The sequence below is a fragment of the Notolepis coatsorum genome (assembly GCF_963971535.1).
Source record: "Notolepis coatsorum genome assembly, chromosome: 11".
NCBI classification, from domain to species: domain Eukaryota; kingdom Metazoa; phylum Chordata; class Actinopteri; order Aulopiformes; family Paralepididae; genus Notolepis; species Notolepis coatsorum.
This window is the reverse complement of record NC_140175.1, coordinates 26,100,233-26,119,047: the sequence shown is the minus strand read 5'-3', so window position 1 is coordinate 26,119,047 and position 18,815 is coordinate 26,100,233. Positions and strand designations below refer to the sequence as shown.

General features: G+C 47.3%; 2 protein-coding genes across 2 annotated transcripts in view; both read left to right on the top strand.

Moving 5' to 3' along the window:
* Positions 1–1,497: 1,497 nt before the first annotated feature.
* tmem203 (transmembrane protein 203) lies at positions 1,498–3,309 on the top strand. Its single transcript, XM_084324290.1, has 2 exons — positions 1,498–1,592; positions 2,066–3,309. The coding sequence occupies exon 2, from the start codon at positions 2,353–2,355 to the stop codon at positions 2,767–2,769; it is 417 nt and encodes a 138-aa protein (XP_084180416.1). The 5' UTR covers positions 1,498–1,592; positions 2,066–2,352; the 3' UTR covers positions 2,770–3,309.
* A 2,767-nt stretch (positions 3,310–6,076) lies between these two features.
* tprn (taperin) overlaps positions 6,077–18,815 on the top strand; it is a 39,190-nt gene continuing 26,451 nt past the window's right edge. The window contains exon 1 of the mRNA XM_084324608.1: positions 6,077–8,382. Coding sequence (XP_084180734.1) covers positions 6,091–8,382 — 2,292 coding nt within the window. The 5' untranslated portion in view covers positions 6,077–6,090. The remainder of the gene's footprint in view (positions 8,383–18,815) is intronic.

Sequence of the window (18,815 nt, the reverse complement as noted above, 5' to 3'; positions counted from 1 at the left end):
GGTTGGGTAGGAGTGGGGGGGGGGGGGGTTGGGTAGGAGGGGTGGGTGGGGGACACTGTACAACTGTACAAACAACACTGTACATTAGATTATTGACAAGACCATACTTGGTAATTTACTGTACATTGGAGGGGGTTGTGTTCGGACATTTACAGGGGCCAGTTTCGAGTTGCAGTCTCCCTTAGGTGTTTTTTTAGAGTGTTTTTGAAAGTGGGTAGTGATTCACATTCCTTTACAGCTTTGGGTAGGGCGTTCCACATTGATGTGGCATAATTGCGAAACGTGTTTAGTCCCTTGTTTGAGCCGAATCTGGGTTTAACATGATTTGTGGAGCTCCCTCTGGTGTTGTGATCGTGGTATTCACTGACCTTTGGGAAGTATTTTGTCATGTACATGGGTACCTTGGTCGTGTAGTGTATCTTGTAGACCAGGCCCATTGCAAGTTGCTGTACTCTGTCGTCTACTCTAAGCCATCCTAGGTTGTCAAAGTGGGCAGGGGTGAGGTGGGTTCTAGGAGTAAGGTCAAGCAGTAGTCTGACCAGTTTGTTTTGAGATGTTTGTAATTTTGTTTTTAGCGCCTTTGAGGTGCTTTGGTACCATGAGGTGCAAGCATAGTCGTAGTACCCTTGAATGAGTGCTCCTGCTAGAGTCTTCAGGGTATTCTTGTTTACCAGTGAGGAGATCCGGTACAAGAATCAAGTTCGTTGGTTGACTTTTTTTATTACATTGGATGCCATTTTGTCACAGGAAAGATTTGCCTCTAGGATGGAACCCAGGTAGGTAATATCTTCTTTCCTTGTGACAGTATTGTCACCCACTGTAACTGAGAAGCCGTCGGTCTTGCTGAGTTTGTTATTTGAACCGAAGAGAATGGACTCTGTTTTGCCCATGTGTAATGATAGTTTGTTATCCATCATCAGGATGGACGCTATATCCTGAAGAACCCTCCCCTGGAGAACCCTCCCTTGATTGATTGATTGATTGAAAAGTTTATTAACAGATTGCAGAATGGGTACAGTACAGTACAGCTCAATACATACAATTGTTAAGGGAATGCAGACCAGAGAAAGACTTTCGTCTTGTTTACATCAGGGTCCCCCATTTTCAATTCATCATAACATATATGACATACATGACATACAGATAGACAGTACTGCTACATCTATACATTTATGACATATCAGATTTGCAAATACAGTACTGTTTGTGATACAAAAGTGTCCAGAAAAGGAGTGTATATACATTTGGCATAGAAACTGTACATTGGAGAATATTGGAGACCTATTTGAACAACTGTAAATGCTGAATATTCTAAATGTGTTTTATTTGCATTGAAAATGTTTTGATATGTTGGATTTGGCCCGTGGAGAATGAATGAAAGTTCTCGCGTGACTGCCCAGACAAAAACATTATGTTACACACTCTTGTACAGTAGGTGGCGGTAGTCACCTTAAAACGTTTTGTTGTGATCCGCTATTAAACCCAGAGAAGAGAAGAAGACGATGCAAAAAAAGCTAGCTAGCTAGCCAGGCTTCTTCTGACCTTTTCGCAGCCAGCTAAAACGAGGCATAAAACGCCCGACCTTTGATAAGGTAAAATGACATAATGTCACAAGAAACAACAAGAAACGATCTATATCTACAGCCAACGATAGACGTATTGACATTTTGTGACATTGAAACTGGCATCGTTCACTATCTATGTTATGTTAGCCTGCTACGAGGGAAGGATTAGCTACATTGTATCATCAATATGAAATTATAGAGAAATGTACTATCACTCTGTATAAAATTAAGTAGAAACAATCATTTCCCTTTTGTATTTTAGATCTAAATGCTGTTTGACAATGATCACACTATGGGAATACGATTATATATATAATGATTACACTCACTTTGTTAGAATTTCACTGAGAGGTAAACATTCATTTAGGCCCCCATTCGATTTACATAGTATACCTCAGATGTGTTCCTAGTGAATTTAAAGCTGCGATTTATGTGTCAAATGTATCACTCTGTGCCACTTTGCCTATTCTGAATACTGTTGTGTTTTTGTTATTTTTAAGGGCTGACGACCACTGGTGGCTCATTCTGACTGCTCTGCCTCCACACACCTCTCTGCATGGTGTATCCAAAGATGTAAACGAAAGCAGCCTGACTCGCCTTCCTGTCCATGGCCTCCTCTGCACTCCTGCCCGGGCACCATCGATGACTCCTCTCCTCCGCTCTCTCCCACCCTGAATCTGGAGTGACGCCACCCCCCCGCGCCAGGCCAGCGAGTGACTTGGCCCTCGATCAGTCCGTCCCCCACAACCGGCGTCTCTGCCACCCCGCCCCTACCCCTCCCTTTGCCATGCTGTTCTCCCTGAGGGAGCTGGTCCAATGGCTAGGCTTCGCCACCTTCGAGCTCTTCCTCCACCTGGCGGCCCTGCTGGTCTTCAGCGTGCTGGTCGCGCTGCGGGCCGACATGTTCACGCCGACGCTGAGCTGGTGGCTGGTGTTCGTCCCGCTGTTCGCCGCCGACGGCCTCAGCACCTACTTCACGGCCATCGTGTCCATCCGCCTGTACCAGGAGAACGAGAAGCGCCTGGCGGTGCTGCGGCTGCTCTGGGTGCTGACGGTGCTCAGCCTGAAGCTGGTGTGCGAGGTGCTGCTGTGCCAGAAGCTGGCCGAGCAGGAGCAGGCCAGGGACCTCTGGTTCGGCCTCATCGTCTCGCCCCTCTTCATCCTGCTGCAGCTGCTGATGATCCGAGCCTGTCGCGTCAACTGAGTAGTACGGGAGGGTAGTCCTCCACCCCTGTCGACGTCACAAACACAGGGGGAGCATTCATTAATCAGCCCTTAGAGATTTTAGTTTACACATTGCCCCATGTTCAAAGTACACACACACACATGCACACATATACATGCAGTCATGCACACAAAACATGGGAGGTTATGAACTGGTGATGAACAGGACAACAACAACAACAAGGTTATTATGGTCCCAAATGTTCCTCCTTGGCTTCTGATCAGCTCCTATGACGGAGGGGAACTCACTGAATGTCTTTTACACAGGCAGTTCATTGTGTGCATGGCTCCCCCCCCTCCCTCCTCCCCCCTGAACACTGCTGTTTATTTGTACGGTATGTATTGTCTTTGATCTATGTTATGATCCTACCGCTCCAGCACGTTTAATGTCATTCCTAATGTGAAATTCAATGGAATATATATAATATATAAGTTGATTCTGGAAAGACATGCACCAAACTTTATTTATGTTTTTATTTGCCTGTTTTGTTACCGTTGTTGTTGTTTGTATATATGTGTAAATAAACCATCAGCATTTAAATCCTGTGCCATGAATTGTGAACAATTTTAAACGTTTAGGCTCAGTGATATTTCAAGTAGTCTATTTTTGACAAATCTATGATGTGTATAAAAATGGACAATCGGTAGTTGTCTCTTGTGGTGGCATTACTTTGCCACAAGGTGGCGTGGTTTCCACTGAGTATGGGCGTGGTGGTGACCACTCAATTTCCAGTGCTTAAGCCAGAATTCTTTGGGAGGAAATGGCACGTTTTACAAAAGGCCGGGTGATATCATGGAAGACAAAAGTATAACTGGCATATGAAGCACAAGTTTAATTTGTTCACCTCCCAATAGTTAACAGTTGGAATGGGGAAACTCTCTAAAATGCTTCAGTTTGCATGGATTACATCATTACATGAACCTGATGTATGGATAACACTCGGTTTTATTGGTGTTGGACCTTGACCACTCAGCTGCTATTGACATGGTTATTATGAAAAGAGGGCAAGCCTCTTTCCCCATATATTGCAGAGCAACCTATTTTAGAGCAGTTAACGGAATATATAGTGCCTTGATTGATTGAAAATGTTATTAACAGATTGCAGAATGGGTACAGTACAGCTCAATACACACAATTGTTAAGGGGATGCAGACCAAATACTTTCGTCTTGTTTACATCAGGGTCCCCCATTTTCAATTCATCATATATGACATACATGATTGATTGATTGAAAACTTTATTAACAGATTGCAGAATGGGTACAGTACAGCTCAATACATACAATTGTTAAGGGGATGCAGACCAGAGAAAGACTTTCGTCTTGTTTACATCAGGGTCCCCCATTTTCAATTCATCATAACATAATTTATATGACACACACGACATACAGATAGACAGTACTACTACATCTATACATTTATGACATACCAGATTTGCAAATACAGTACTGTTTGTGATACAAAAAGTGTCCAGAAAAGAGTATATACATTTGACGTAGAAACTGTACATTGGAGGAGGTTGGGTAGGTGGGGTGGGGGGAGACTGTACATTGGAATACTGACTAAGCCATACATGGTAATTTACTGTACAACTGGGTTAGGACATTTGTATGGGCCAGTTTCGAATTGCAGTCTCCCGTAGGTGTTCTTTGAGAGTGTTTTTGAAAGTGGGTAGTGATTCACATTTCTTTACAGCTTTGGGTAGGGTGTTCCACATTGATGTGGCATAATTGCTAAACGTGTTTAGTCCCTTGTTTGAGCCGAATCTGGGTTTAACATGATTTGTGGAGCTCCCTCTGGTGTTGTGATCGTGGTATTCACTGACCTTTGGGAAGTATTTTGACATGTACATGGGTACCTTGGTCATGTAGTGTATCTTGTAGACCAGGCCCATTGCAAGTTGCTGTACTCTGTCGTCTACTCTAAGCCATCCTAGGTTGTCAAAGTGGGCAGGGCCCAGGGTGAGGTGGGTTCTAGGAGTCAGGTCAAGCAGTAGTCTAGTTTGTTTTGAGATGTTTGTAATTTGGTTTTTAGTGCCTTTGAGGTGCTTTGGTACCATGAGGTGCAAGCATAGTCGTAGTACCCTTGAATGAGTGCTCCTGCCAGAGTCTTCAGGGTATTCTTGTTTACCAGAGAGGAGATCCGGTACAAGAAGAATCGAGTTCGTTGGTTGACTTTTTTTATTACATTGGATGCCATTTTGTCACAGGAAAGATTAGCCTCTAGGATGGAACCCAGGTAGGTAATTTCATCTTTCCTTGTGACAATATTGTCACCCACCACTGTAACTGTAACTATAACACATGCCATATACAGAGACAGTACTGCTACATCTATACATTTATGACATACCAGATTTACAAATACAGTACTGTTTGTGATACAAAAAGCGTCTAAAAAAGAGAGTATATACATTTGACATAAAAACTACATTGGAGTTGGAGAGGTGGTTGGTTAGGCTGGTTGGGGGAAACTGTATAGCGCCTATATTCTGTCACGTGCTCTTTGGGGATTCGCTGTGCCTGTGGGGCAATGACCGCGTGGTGATAAATGTTTGATGAGAAACAATAATCTCCAATAATGCACTGTAGTGCCTCTCTAATGCTGATTCATTTAGTTACCCGTGTATTTATTACCTCAACCGGATTGACAAGCAACATTGACCCATACCGCTGAATTAATAATTACAACATCCTCTCCTCTGGATATTGCCTATTTTTTATTCAATTAGTTGAAATCTAAAGGAGCAGCTAAATTGGGCAGCAGGTTCTTTGATGCCACAAACAAGATAATTGCCACCGTTGATAATTTTATTTTTTTTAAACATCGGAGAAAAACAACAACAACACAGGATGTATCTAGTCACGGATTTTGTCTCTACTGAAAGGGTTAAATAGTAAAAAGGGGGTTGGGCAGAGCACGTTTGACTGACAGTTCATCGTCGCCTAGTCAACAATAGAAAGGGGAGGGGTTTCTCTCAGTGGGCGGTGCCCGTAATGAGAGGGGGGGTGTTCTTAACTCGTGCCACCCAATGAGACCTAAGACCGAGGGATGACGTCGTAGCTTTACAGGTGGCGAGGGCGGGGCCCCACCGCGTCACAGAGGGACGAGGGAGGGAGGGAGGCGTGGAGGAAGAGCACCAGAGAGGCAGAAGAAGAGAATAGGAGGAGGACCGCGGGGATGTGTGTGTGTGCGCGATAATCGGGCGCTGCTGCACAGTTACAGCCGGATATAGCTTCTCTCTGTCCCAGTCCGGGAAGATCACCCCCCTCTTCCCCCCCCCTAGCCCCCCGGAGACACAATGTCTGGTGGAGATGTCCGCGTCCTCCACCAAGAGGCCGCCGGGCAGGAGAGCCCGAGGATCATGCCGGCCTGGAAGCGAGAGATCCTCGAGCGGAGGAAGGCGGCGAAGGGCGGCGGGGCAGCAGGTGCCGCGGAGAGCGCGCAGCAGCGGGTTAATAATAACGGCGAAGTAACGGGGAACGGCCCCAAGAATAATGACAATGGAACCACGGCCGCCGGGGGGTCCAGTAGTTGTAGTCGGAACTACACCATCACCACGGCCAGCCAGCACTTCGCGGGCAAGCGTGGAGGAGGAAACCTCGCCGCGTCTCCCCCCGATCTGTCGCCGGTGAAGACAAACAAAGACCCCTGGATGACGACCAGCGGCGACCCTCCTCACGACTCGGAGAGGGAGGGTCACGAGAGCCTGGTTCTGCACGACAGCTTAGGCCCGTTGCAGGAGAACCCCTTCATCAAGCTGGAGAAGGAGCGGAAGAGGCGACAGGACCGGGAGAACGCCGCTCGTCCGGTGCAGCATATATTGGAGTTGTACGGCAGTGTTCCGGGAATTCGGACTATTCGCGCGGAGAACATCATTATCATTGAATCCGATCCGGATTACTTTCCGGAAGCGAGTGGATTTAAAGCCGGGTCTACGTTGCTGCAGAACGGTGTGAGTGGTTATAGCTCCCTGAATGACCTCTTGGACCGCAGAGGGAGTGCTGTTACTGAGATAAGGGCCGCGGAGGTGGTCATTTATGACACTACATTAAGTAAGAGCGAGGAGAACCTGAGCACTCTGGGTTACTCTGATCATGAGGCCTCTTCGTATGACACGGGTGAGGGTCAAGGTAGGGTCAGCCGCATACTGCAGAAGTTTGACTGTAACTATGGCAAACTGCAAAAGAAATCCCGCAGCACAGAGAACCTACTGGACCTCGGGGTCTGTGCCAGCGGTCGGCCGAGACCCCGACCCAACAAGCCACAGCCAGACCTGGTGCCAAAGTTCACGTCTCTCCCCCGGCCGGGCTCATCGCCGGCCCGCAGGCGAGACAAAACCCCATCGTCGTCGTCGTCATCGGTCTTCCAGAGCTCCCAGTCTTCCAAACCAAAGACACGGCCTCCTCCTCCCGCCTGTGAAGCGGACGGCGCCCCCTGCCCCCCCGCCGCGTCGCCGCCTCAGACCGTGTCTTCCTACCGCCAGCGCTTTGAGGGGAGCGGGAGCCGCGGCGGCGGCGGAGCCGTCAACAACCGCAGGGACGAGACGGACCGGGTCGTCCAGCCCAAGCTCGTCCGAGAGAGGGACTGGGAGAGCGCCGACGTGTCCCCCAAGTCCAAGGTGCCATGCTCTCCGGAGACCCGCCGTGCCCGTGCCGAGTCCCCCACCAGCCCCCTCTTCTCCCAGAGGTCCCCCCTCTCATCGACGGAGTTCCAGATCCGTCCCTCTCCCAGACCGGACCTCTCCCTGATCCCGGACGCGGACGTCCAGGCACGCGCCCTGGCCAATTTACGCCTACAGTCGCGGAACTCCTTCACCGTCATCCCCAAGGGCCGCCTCGCCGCCACCACCACCACCCCCTCTGCGCCAGGCAGCACGGCCCCCTCCAGTCCCGTCAAGTCTCCTCCTCCCACCCGGAGAGTGGCAGAGGTGCCCGCGTCCGGAGTGCCAAGCCCCCCCATCCTCACGCCCAGCCCGTCGCCTGCGAAGAGAAAAGGAGAGGTGAAGGTGGCGGCGCCGAGGGCGGCTAGGCCGTCGTCCAAGGCGCCCGATCCATCTTCGTCTGTTGTCGTCGCAACCACTACCCCTCCTCCTTCCACACCCTCATCCCCGTCCCCTGTAACGAGCCCGGTCCCCCCCTCCACTCCTCCTCCATCAACCCCAGTCACCTCCACTCCTCCTCCTGCGCCATCTCCGGTCCCCTCCACCCCCGAGCCCCCATCATCCCCGGCTCTAGAGGAGCCCCCTGTGGACCAGCTGCCAATCACCAACATAGATGACATTGAGGTAGAGCACCCACCGTCTGCCCCGACCCCCAGCCCTGTGGTGCAGAGGAAGAAGGGGAACACCTTCACTGTGGTGCCTAAACGCAAGGCTGAGTCCCAGGTCCAGCCGGCCTCCCCTGAACCCCAGCAGGTTGGCCCCCCTGGCGGGGGGGCCCTGCCCGGCTCGCTCCCTCCCCTGGCACCCTATGCTCAGCTGGGCTCTCTGCTCAAGAAACGCTACCCCGCGGTGGAGGAGATCGAGGTCATCGGCGGGTACCTTTCTCTAGGAAAGTCCTGCCTTTCCAGGATGAGTTCTCCAGGCAAGAAGGTGAGATATGATGACCGACCTGAATTTCATTTTGTGACCAATCTGTAGCTCATAACGCGGTGAGGTGTGTGTGGAGTTGAGAGTTTATGCATCATATGACAATATCTAGGGTAAACCGAATGGGCCGCACTCACAGAAATATGTTTTGGTACTTCTTCTTCAGCGCTTTAATCTTCCTGACTGCGCTGGTGTGCAATAAAAAGGAAGTAAGGAAACATATTTTCTTGCGAGTGACTTATCTGTGTTTCTCCTCTTGAGAATGCACTCGAATCCCTCTGTGAAGTTCTCGAGTCGAGCACATCAATGCTCGGCTGTCTATATAACTTCAAACCACCCGATCCTCTGCTCATCTTCTTGCTTTTGGTTCAACAAAACTGTTTTTCTGCTCTCCGCATCATTAAGATTAGCCTACGTTGTTCTTCTATGTACGCGTGAGAGGGTCTCTCTACTACTTTTAAATCTCGGCACATGACCTGTTCTTGGTACGGCATCTTAAGTGGATGAACGAACCTGTGTGTTGTTTACACAGCCCTCTCGGACAAGCCAGTCTTGTGTATCACTGCCCCATAATAGCATGTTATTTGTCGCACAGTGCTTTATCGGGTTAGATGGGCCCTCAAGCGTATATTGACCCGACAGCAATCTCATAAAGCCTTAACTCAATCCCTCGGACTCTGCAGGGGGGCACACAGCCTCAGACACTCGGCCTTCCTATCCAGGATGAAAGAAGTGAGAACGACAGGCCCCTTTTTGGGAGTCAAGTTCACCTCTGTACTCGGGTCAAAGCTCTGTACTGGCGGGAAGATGCTCGTCGTAGTCTTTAGGCATGACGTCTTTTTTTACCTTTTAGTAAGATGTTTGGTCGAGGTATCGATAAAAAAAAAAGGCACCCCTGTTTTCGCCCCGTCTCTGAGATAAACTGGATGGTAGAGAAAATCGTTCAACTCGATCCACGATTATCTTTTCAAAAAGCGACCATATGTTGCTTTCGGTTTGTCTCTTTGAGAGAGCGACTATCGTTCAATTTCATTTTCTCCATTTCAAGACATTAATCAAGAAAGGGAGGGCCCATTGATTTCAGTTTGTGACTTCAATTACACTTCCGCTGATGCTCGTTCTTCAAGCCGGTGAGCGGCCCTTCCATCATTGTCTCGGCCTCCCTGGCCAGACATGATGAGACACCCACTGTGGCCCAGCCTGTCATAACCCTATAACAGGCCTACATAATACCGTCTTCTCCTACTCCGCGTACCCAGTAACAGCACTGGTCACACCCGTCTGTGTGTGTGTTGTGTGTGTAGTACGCCTGCAGATCACCAGTGTGCATAGCCAGGAGACATGAACAAGGCTTCAAGTTTTTTCCTTTTCTTTTTTCTGTCCTTTGTGGAATTCATTATCCCTGCTATGTTTGGCCTCAAACAAATAACGTTACCCTCCTTTTGTTGGCAGTGTGCTCCTCCCGGTCACCAACTCCGGGCTAACTGACACGGGCCCAAGGTTCTTCTGGGCAGGGCCATGGAAGCAATTATAAAGGCATCGAGGGTTGGCCTGGCCTATGTAATTTGTGTGGAATTTTGTTCAGCGCTATAGTTCTGTGTGAGAAGCGGCATGTTGTTGGGTTCGGGTGGTTTTGTGAGCACTCTTTTTCCACCTAAGTGAATGAAGAAGAAAATAGGAAGGAGGAAATAGGCAGAGAGGCCCGTATACTTTCCGTAGCCGCATTTCTGGCAGACATTCTCTGATTGGCCGACGTCAGTTTCTACACTGGTTTTAAGCTTAGGCAATCTTCGAAGTTGGTTAAGGTTAGAGTTTGTCTTAGAGCATGGCGATAGAACGCCAGGTAGTTTGCAGGCTGTTTGACGTGGGAAATGGGCAAAGACACAGCTCGTCACGCTATTGGGCGCACATGTCACATGACCAGAAACGTCTGCCAGAAATGCGGCTACGGAAAGTATAGACGCGGCAGAGAGAGAGGGAAAAAAAAACGTATGCACTGTTTGTCTCGTGCGCATCAATGTGACGGCGAGAGAGTGGAGTTTATAATATTAATAATAATAATAAATTGTATTTGTATTGCACTTTTCGTTTTAAATAAAAATAGAACATAAAAAAAGCTAGCAATCAAAGGCCTTTTGAAATAAGTAGGTTTTCAGGCCTGCTTTAAAAGAGTCCAGGCCCTGTGGTGCGCTCAGCTGGATGGGGAGGCTGTTCCACAGGCGTGGGTGGTGCAGCTCCGAGCAGAAGGCTCGGCCCCCCCTGGGTCTTCCCTAAGAGACGGGACAGTAATATATATTTCTGGAAATGGTTCCCTCTTGTCTGGTATATTCGACTCTTATACTAAACATGTAAAGGTGCCAAAATTTGGTGCAGATTGATCTAACGTGAATCGGTACTCGGTGGTACCGAGTTAATTCGGTCTCGGTACCCAGTTAAAAGTACAGAGTTCGGTACCCAAACCCTAGCGAGCAGGACGTCGTTGGTTGTGTGCAGCGGATCAGCACATCCTACTTCACAATGTTTTTACACTGGAAACGTCGTAGATCCTGCCCTTGTGTACATTGGGAGCGGGAGACAGTAGCGTGGAGCGCTGGACTCTCTCCCGTGGACGACGTGTCTTCTTTATCACTCCCTCCACCCTGCATCCTCCTCCCTCTCTCCTCTTCTGTCAGGTCTGCATTGTGTCGGTTAATCGGGTCTGTCCTTTTTTGCTCAGAGAGAGAGAGAGTGAGTCTGTGAGTGTGTCTGTCTCCACTGCGTATTGCTCTCCTCTGCGCGGGAGGAGGAAGAACGATGGAGGTGCTATATAGGTCAAGTGCAGCTTCTTCTTCTAGCTGCATCCGTTCCCAATTTGCATAAAATCCAGGGAGAGGGTTCAAAGTGAAACGCATTGAGCCAGGATAGACCCACATTCCACACACTACAGTTAGATTGGGCTGCCGCGCACTCTTTTATTTCTGAAGCGTTTAGTCTGTTTGGAGCTGGCAGAATGAACGCCTTTTCCATTTCCCCAGTGTGTATACGAGCGAGCGACGCTGGTCTTTTGTTGAGCAGAGAGAGAGAGAGATGCAGCTGGCAATGAGGAGATGGGAGGTGGGCGGAGTGGTTTGGTTTTGAAGTCTCTCCTCTCTGTGACCGGTTATTATGGGGAGAGGCCGGGACACGGACCCATGTGTGGGAGAGAGAGGGGGGGAGAGAGAGAGAGGGAGGGGGGAGAGAGAGAGAGAGAGGGGGGGAGAGAGAGAAAGAGACATGGGGGAGAGAGAGAATGAATAATAGTGTTTACCACCCAGTCCTTGTCGTTTCCATGTGTTTGCGTAGTGAAGGGTAGATCACACTCACCCGCCTCATGTGTAATTGATACAACAAGACGGATTGCAGTGTAGGCTAATTGGATAGGCTATTATTCAGTCAAATAGCTCATTAAGCCTGGTGGAGAGGTCATGTCAGCCATTCCCAAGAATATAGGGGGGGGTGGGGGTTCAGATGTATGGCGGCATTCAAATGGATGGAAAGCGGCCCGTGTTAATCTGCTTGCTTACCATTGTTGACTGAACCCCTGTAGCGCTGCCTGCATTACTGACTGGCCGACTCGACGTCAGTGAGCGGAGAACCGAGGTTTCTACAGATCATCATGATAAACGATGGGGTTTGGTCGATGGCTGTGGGGGACGTCGGCAGCGATACAATACGATACAAAACAACAAGAGAAAACGGCCTCAACTATAATACACGTAGCCAAGGATTTCAGTTGTTTCATTCTTATGTTCTGTTGGCAGCATTATAATAAATCTCTGCCACTCCAAAAAAATATCAATTAGTTCCTGATCGACGCCCTTGATTAGAAGAAGTCACTCCACAACAACGTGTGTGTGCGTGCATCGTGTGAGAGAAATATCTGGGCACTGTAACTGTATTATGGTCTTGGCATGGTGTGTTTTATCCATACGCCAGGCTGAGGCTATGGTTGTTATGATGGTGCCTTGGCTGAAGCTCATCATGTGTCATAAGGAGGAAGTTTGTTGTGTCAGTGGGTTCACATGATTATCCAACAGCTGTTTTGTCATAAACGTGCAACCGTGTGGGCGTATACACACACACACACACACACACACACACACACAGCTATGGCTACAGCCTGGTGAAGTTGGTGAATCCTAGTCTCCCAGTCCCCACACAGTAGCAGCAGGCAGAGGCACATTCCTCCAGCTATGTGTAATGTAAGGAAAACTATTCTCCTCTTCTTGCCATATTTGGAGAACCCTGGGTCGCGCTTCTTTAGGTTTCTCTTTTTTATCAGCGTAGAAAACATCACGGCGTGTGCGTACTAGTATGGCGGGGGTTTAAAAATAGCCCAGACTCGAAATAGGTATAGAGCTTTCTCTCTCTCTCTCTCTCCCTGGCACTTGAAGGCCAATGAAAGGGTATACACTGTTCCGTCTTCATTGTGCGCCTGGGCTACAGGTGTGAAAGTCCATTGTGTTTAATTATTTACCACCTACCGTGGCAGCCATCCCTCCTCTAGCCCCCACCCCCCCTCCCCTCCTTAAGCACACACTTACACCCTTCCATCTCCTCCGTTCACCTCACCTCCTCTGCTCCTTCCCCGAGCTCCCTCCCTCATCCTCTGCACTCCTCTCTCTCTCTCTCTCTCTCTCTCTCTCTCTCTCTCTCTCTCTCTCTCTCTCCCTCCTTCACGGTTTGAGTGTGTATCTGTGTGTGACACGGGTCTATTATGTGGGCCCGGCGGATGACGTGGTCCTGTTCATTTTCTGTGCGTCATCAACATTGTCGGTATTCTTCTTCGGCGATTCGGTGAAGGTGCAGTTGATTTAGACCGTGCGTGTGTGATGTGTATATTATATATTATAGGGATGCGTGTTTCTTTTTGCCACCGATATACCGATCGTCTCTATGAGCCATATGGACCGATACACTGCCAATAGCGATAACGTTTTACCAGCCACCCCCCCCCATGAAGTGTTTCATCCTGGTGTTCATTGCCGATGTCTTGTGTCTCAGACACTTAATAGTTTCACACCACCAAGGAGGTAGGATGGTAAAGACTAAAGAGGCCCGATAGGTCGCTGGTTCGAACCCCCGCCACTGGTATGAGGGTGTATTCCGGTTGTGAGCTGGTGACTGAAGGCCGGTGGCCGGTATTACATCTACGGTGCCCAGCCCACCATGACCATCAAGTGGCACTGAAAAAACTGCTCCAGGGGACCCTCTGACCTCTCTGATGAAATGCATGTGTTTGGGGGACGGTGTGTGTAACTAGGAGGGATATGCAAAAAGACAAATTTGAATTGCCTTGTTGTGTACGCTGACAATGGTAATAATAATCTTCTTTTTCTAACATGTTTTAGTTTTGTTAGCGTGTGAAAGCATTATCATCAGAATTCCCACCGGTCTCATATTTACGCAGAATATCTGCTGATAGTGATCGGCGGCCGACCGATCTGGGCGTGTGTGTGTGTCGCACTTAATGCTTTGACGAAGGTGCACTTGAGCCGCTAGCATCTCGGAAACGTTTGTCATAATTGTGTGTGCCCCCCGTCGCCACACGCCACGAGGAGTGTGTTGGTTCCGTTTGAATTTGTGTCGGGTCGTCGAGGCGTGCCAGCTCCTCCTCCTCTCTCAGGGTTCCCACTCGTCCTGGAAAATCTGTAAAATTTACTAAAATTAGAGCCATATGGAATCCGCGATCACGGAATCGCGGACGGAATCGCGGAATTGAGCAATAAAAATGGAATCTACTATAAAAAAAATAAAATAAAAAATTAATTTTTTTATTTTATTTTTTTTACTTTTTTTTTTATGTTGTGGGACTTGTACAGCACTTTGTTCAACTTTGTCAGTGCTGTAAAGTTTAAACCTTTTAAAATCTTAGACAAACAAAACACTTTGCTTTCATGAAATATTGTAAGCCGTCATTTGAGGCTTTATAAAAGCAGCACAATGAACACAAATCTGTCAGTGCCGAGTCCGACCTCATCTTAAATAACAAACAGCATTGCTTGTTGTAGTTAACAAAGAGAGGCAGAGTTGATTTTGCAAAAATATATATAATTATAATTTTTTTTTAATAATCAAAATTTATTTTCATATTCGAATCCCATGCCCATCGAACGAAGCTTCGAAGCTTCAAAGTATTTAAGACAGCCCTATTAAATGGACTGTTATATCTTATTAAATTGTGGACATTTATTCATTCCCACTTATTAGCCACTATTTCTGATGGTAAAATGAGCGTACAAAGCAAAATACAGAATTCTGAAATATTAAAACGGAAAAAATGGAATTTGGAAAAAAATTTAATGGAATTTGAAAAAAAATTAAACGGATTTCATATGGCTCTACTAAAATGAGTGACCAAATATCCTGGAAAATATCGGAAATTCTTAATTGTATTTTAGCCCCTATAGGTGTGTATTGAAACTCAGCTGTTGGTCGGATTATAGCAGCGCCCGCCGCCCAATTTGGGGCCCGCGGCCCAAATTTGACCCACGCTCACTTAGTTTTTAGCCCAACATGGTATTTGACAAGCTCATGCTTATTCTCCTTATTTAAAGTGATGTAAAATCATAACTGTAATGACTACAAAACGATACATTTTGTGACGGGTGTAGCAGTGAACGTGAGACACTTCATCATGAACCCTGCATCATTTAAAAAAAGGAGGAATAAAAAAATACTAGGCCTACCGGTAAACTATATCACCGTTTGTGAGTGCTGTCCTGGATTGTCAAAACTAGTGGGAACTCTGGCCACACACGCACACACGCACACACACACACACACACACACACACACACACACACACACACACACAGAGACGTGTGTAAATATGCTTCCGACAGTGACTGCAGCCTCGACAGCCTGTCGTCGCCTCTTCACACAGTTTGACGTTTCTACTCCGAGCGCTCCGTGGCTGCAGCCAGGTGCTAGTGTCGTCTGTGTAGAGCGTGAAACAGTCTTATTGAAGGTAGACATGAACCAAAGACATTTAGCACATAAACATGTGAAGTACACTACACTACACACTGACACACGCCACACGTACAACCCTGCAAAGGCAATGTAATTAGAATTCAGACAGCAAAGCGCCACTGTCATAGTCATGTTTAATTCAGTGTGTGTGTGTGTGTGTGTGTGTGTGTGTGTGTGAGGGAGAGAGCGCCTTTTGAGTGCCTGAGAGAGAGAAAAAAAGACAGGATGACAACGAGAGAGGGAGTGTGAGTTAACAGGATGGAAAGAGTGAGAAGCAAGTTGTTTTCGGAGGTATATAAAAAGAACAGAGCAGGCTAGCGGAGGGAGGATGTGGGCAGGTAGAAGAGGAATCGGAGGATTCTTTGATCACCGCTAATGTGACATGTTGGCCATTGTTGGGCAACGTGTTCTCCTTCATGCTTTTAGTACACAATGCAAATGGTATTCAAATATAGACCTCAGAAAACCAATGTACCACAGTCACGCAGTTCTACATGGTGCATGAATGTACCACAGTTCAAACTACACGATGCATGAATGTACCACAGTTCAAACTACACGATGCATGAATGTACCACAGTTCAAACTACACGATGCATGAATGTACCACAGTTCAAACTACATGGTGCTTTTCTTTACCATTTTTTTTTAGTTTTGATCAACTTTTTCTCCCATTTTCTATTTTTCTCCCATCCCAATTTCGTATCGTCCAATTCTACCCTCCCCTGTCTCGAACGCTGTTAGGCCATGCCTCCCACAAGCCGGCTGCAATGTGGACTAAGCCTTACATCACGTGTCCCCTCCGGTACTCGAGGAAGCAGCCGTCGCATCTTCTCACCTGCACAGCGCAATCTCTCAGCGGCGGGGGTCTGCGTTTTGAGGGCACGTCGCTTCCTGATTCTGCTGCACAGGCACACCAACCGACCTGTAGGAGTCGCTGTCCACAACGTCCGATCCCCACCCATCAGCTTCCCACCCCCTAATACTGCCAATTGTATTAGTATGAACGACCAGCCAAGCTGATAGCAATGCGGAGAGCTGGGCTCGAACCCAGCGTCTCCTGCATTGGTGGTGAGCGCCTTGCCCACTGCACCACCTAGCCGCCCTTTACTATTTTTTTTTAATATAAAGTTTGCCAATAGGGATGTATCAGTAGTATTGGCAGTGGTAGTAGTCGTAATAGTAATTCAGTATATTTAATTTTTCTAAAAAATAAACCAGTTCAACACAGACCAACCACTTTTGCTCCATTTCTTTGATGGCTCAAATGTATGCTCTAGTCCAGTGGTTCCCAAACCTCTCCTCGAGACACCCCAGCCGTTCCATGTATTTGTTAAATTCCACCACCAGCACACCTGATTCAACTAATAAAGGGCTAGTTAAGTTGAATCAGGTGGAATTTAACAAATACATTGAACGGCTGGGGTGCTTCGAGGAGAGGATTGGGAAGCACTAGTCTAGTTGACTTTGTGTTTTGAGCACAAAGTTCATCATAGATCTCTTTTATTTTGCTCTCAAAGTGCACCAGATTGATTCATTTAACTTTCAAATGTATACCCCCCCGGACCCCCCTAGAGGGGCAGAGGTTCACCCACCACGGTCTCGTAAAATCCTGTGGGAAACACTGGTACATGAATGCACCACAGTCACACAGTTCAAACTACATGGTGCATGAATGTACCACAGTTCAACCTAATGGTGCATCAATGTACCACAGTTCAAACTACACGATGCATGAATGTACCACAGTTCAAACTACACGATGCATGAATGTACCACAGTTCAAACTACATGGTGCATGAATGTACCACAGTTCAAACTACACAGTACATGAATGTACCACAGTCACACAGTTCAAACTACATGGTGCATGAATGTACCACAGTTCAAACTACATGGTGCATGAATGTACCACAGTTCAAACTACACAGTGCATGAATGTACCACAGTTCAAACTACATGGTGCATCAATGTACCACAATTCAAACTACATGGTGCATGAGCTGGCCTGGTCTATTGCTGTGTGGCTATGGGAGGGAATCTCACCATCCATCTCGATTCTCTGGGTCTCGGTTCGGTCAATCCCGATTATCCGTGCGATTCGATAGATTATATTCTAGATTTTGATTTAAACCTTCGTGTTATAAAGCTTGTATATTGTGTCAGGAGTCTTTCACCTCAGCTAATCCTGGCTAATCTATAAGATTCGACAAGCTAACAGTTAGTTTATAGTTCTAAGGTCATGTGAAAGTATAACCATATAACAAGGCTGAAAGCTGCTACCTGTGACACATTCTATATGGTGTGGTTAGCTTATCATGGGACTGTGTAATATGGTCTCATCTGAGTCATTATTACCGGCGTCCTGGATGACCTTTATCAGAAAAGCTGTCTCGTCTGTCAGTCTTTTGTACCACTAGGCTAGGTCTTTCAAATTCACACACCTTGTCAACCGTAGGGCTGCAACTAATGACTATTTTGGTAGTCGACTAATCTGTCGATTATTTTTTCGATTAGTCGACTAATCGAAAAACAATTATATTAAAAAATAAAAATAAAATCTTTGAAAGTGGCTTCTCAGCTCTGGTCCAGCTGAAGACAGAGCAGAGGAACAGATTGGACATTGAGCATGACCTCAGAGTTGCTTTGAGACTCTTGTCAGGACCAAACAACATCCCCAGTTATCCCATTAGTTCCCCCAAACGTACTGTCGGTCTGTTATGTTAAGCTAAGAAGTCTTCAGCTGGCTGGACCAGAGCTGAGAAGCCACTTTCACAAAGATAGGTAGTGCACAAAAAAGAAAAAAAATTATAATATAATTTTTTTTATGACTAATCGACGCAACAATTCCTCGTCTACGATTTTTTATAATCGACATCGTCGATTATGTTGACTAATCGTTGCAGCCCTATTCGTACCACTAGGCTAGGTCTTTCAAATTCACACACCTTGTCAACTGCTCTCTCGCTCTCTCTCTCTCATTCTCTCGCTCTCTCACTCTCTCTCTCTCACTTCCTCCCTTCTGCCCTACGCCCTCCAGTGCTCCACCTCCATTCTCTCATTTCTCTCTCTCTCCCCATCTCCCTCCCCTCTGCCCTCCGATGCTCCACCTCCATTCTCTCATTTCTCTCTCTCTTTCCTCCCTCCCCTCTGCCCTCCGGTGCTCCACCTCCATTCTCTCATTTCTCTCTCACTCACATATATCCATGGTGCCTGTCGCTACGGCAACACAAGCCACTGCCATTCTATCCTGTCATTAGGATTCCAGCATGAGGAAGAGGGCCACAGAGTGACACAGACACACACACACACACACCAAATTCAAGGTTCTTTAGGCCCATTTTATTGGCATGTAAGTACAGAAGAATATTGTAAAAGATAAAGATTTTTTTACATGAAATCCCACACCCCCCTTTTATAAGTGTGGGTGTGGACATACAGAT

Coding starts and splice junctions, on each gene's coding strand:
- tmem203 (XM_084324290.1), top strand. CDS start 2,353: ATGCTGTTCTCCCTGAGGGAGCTGGTCCAATGGCTAGGCTTCGCCACC.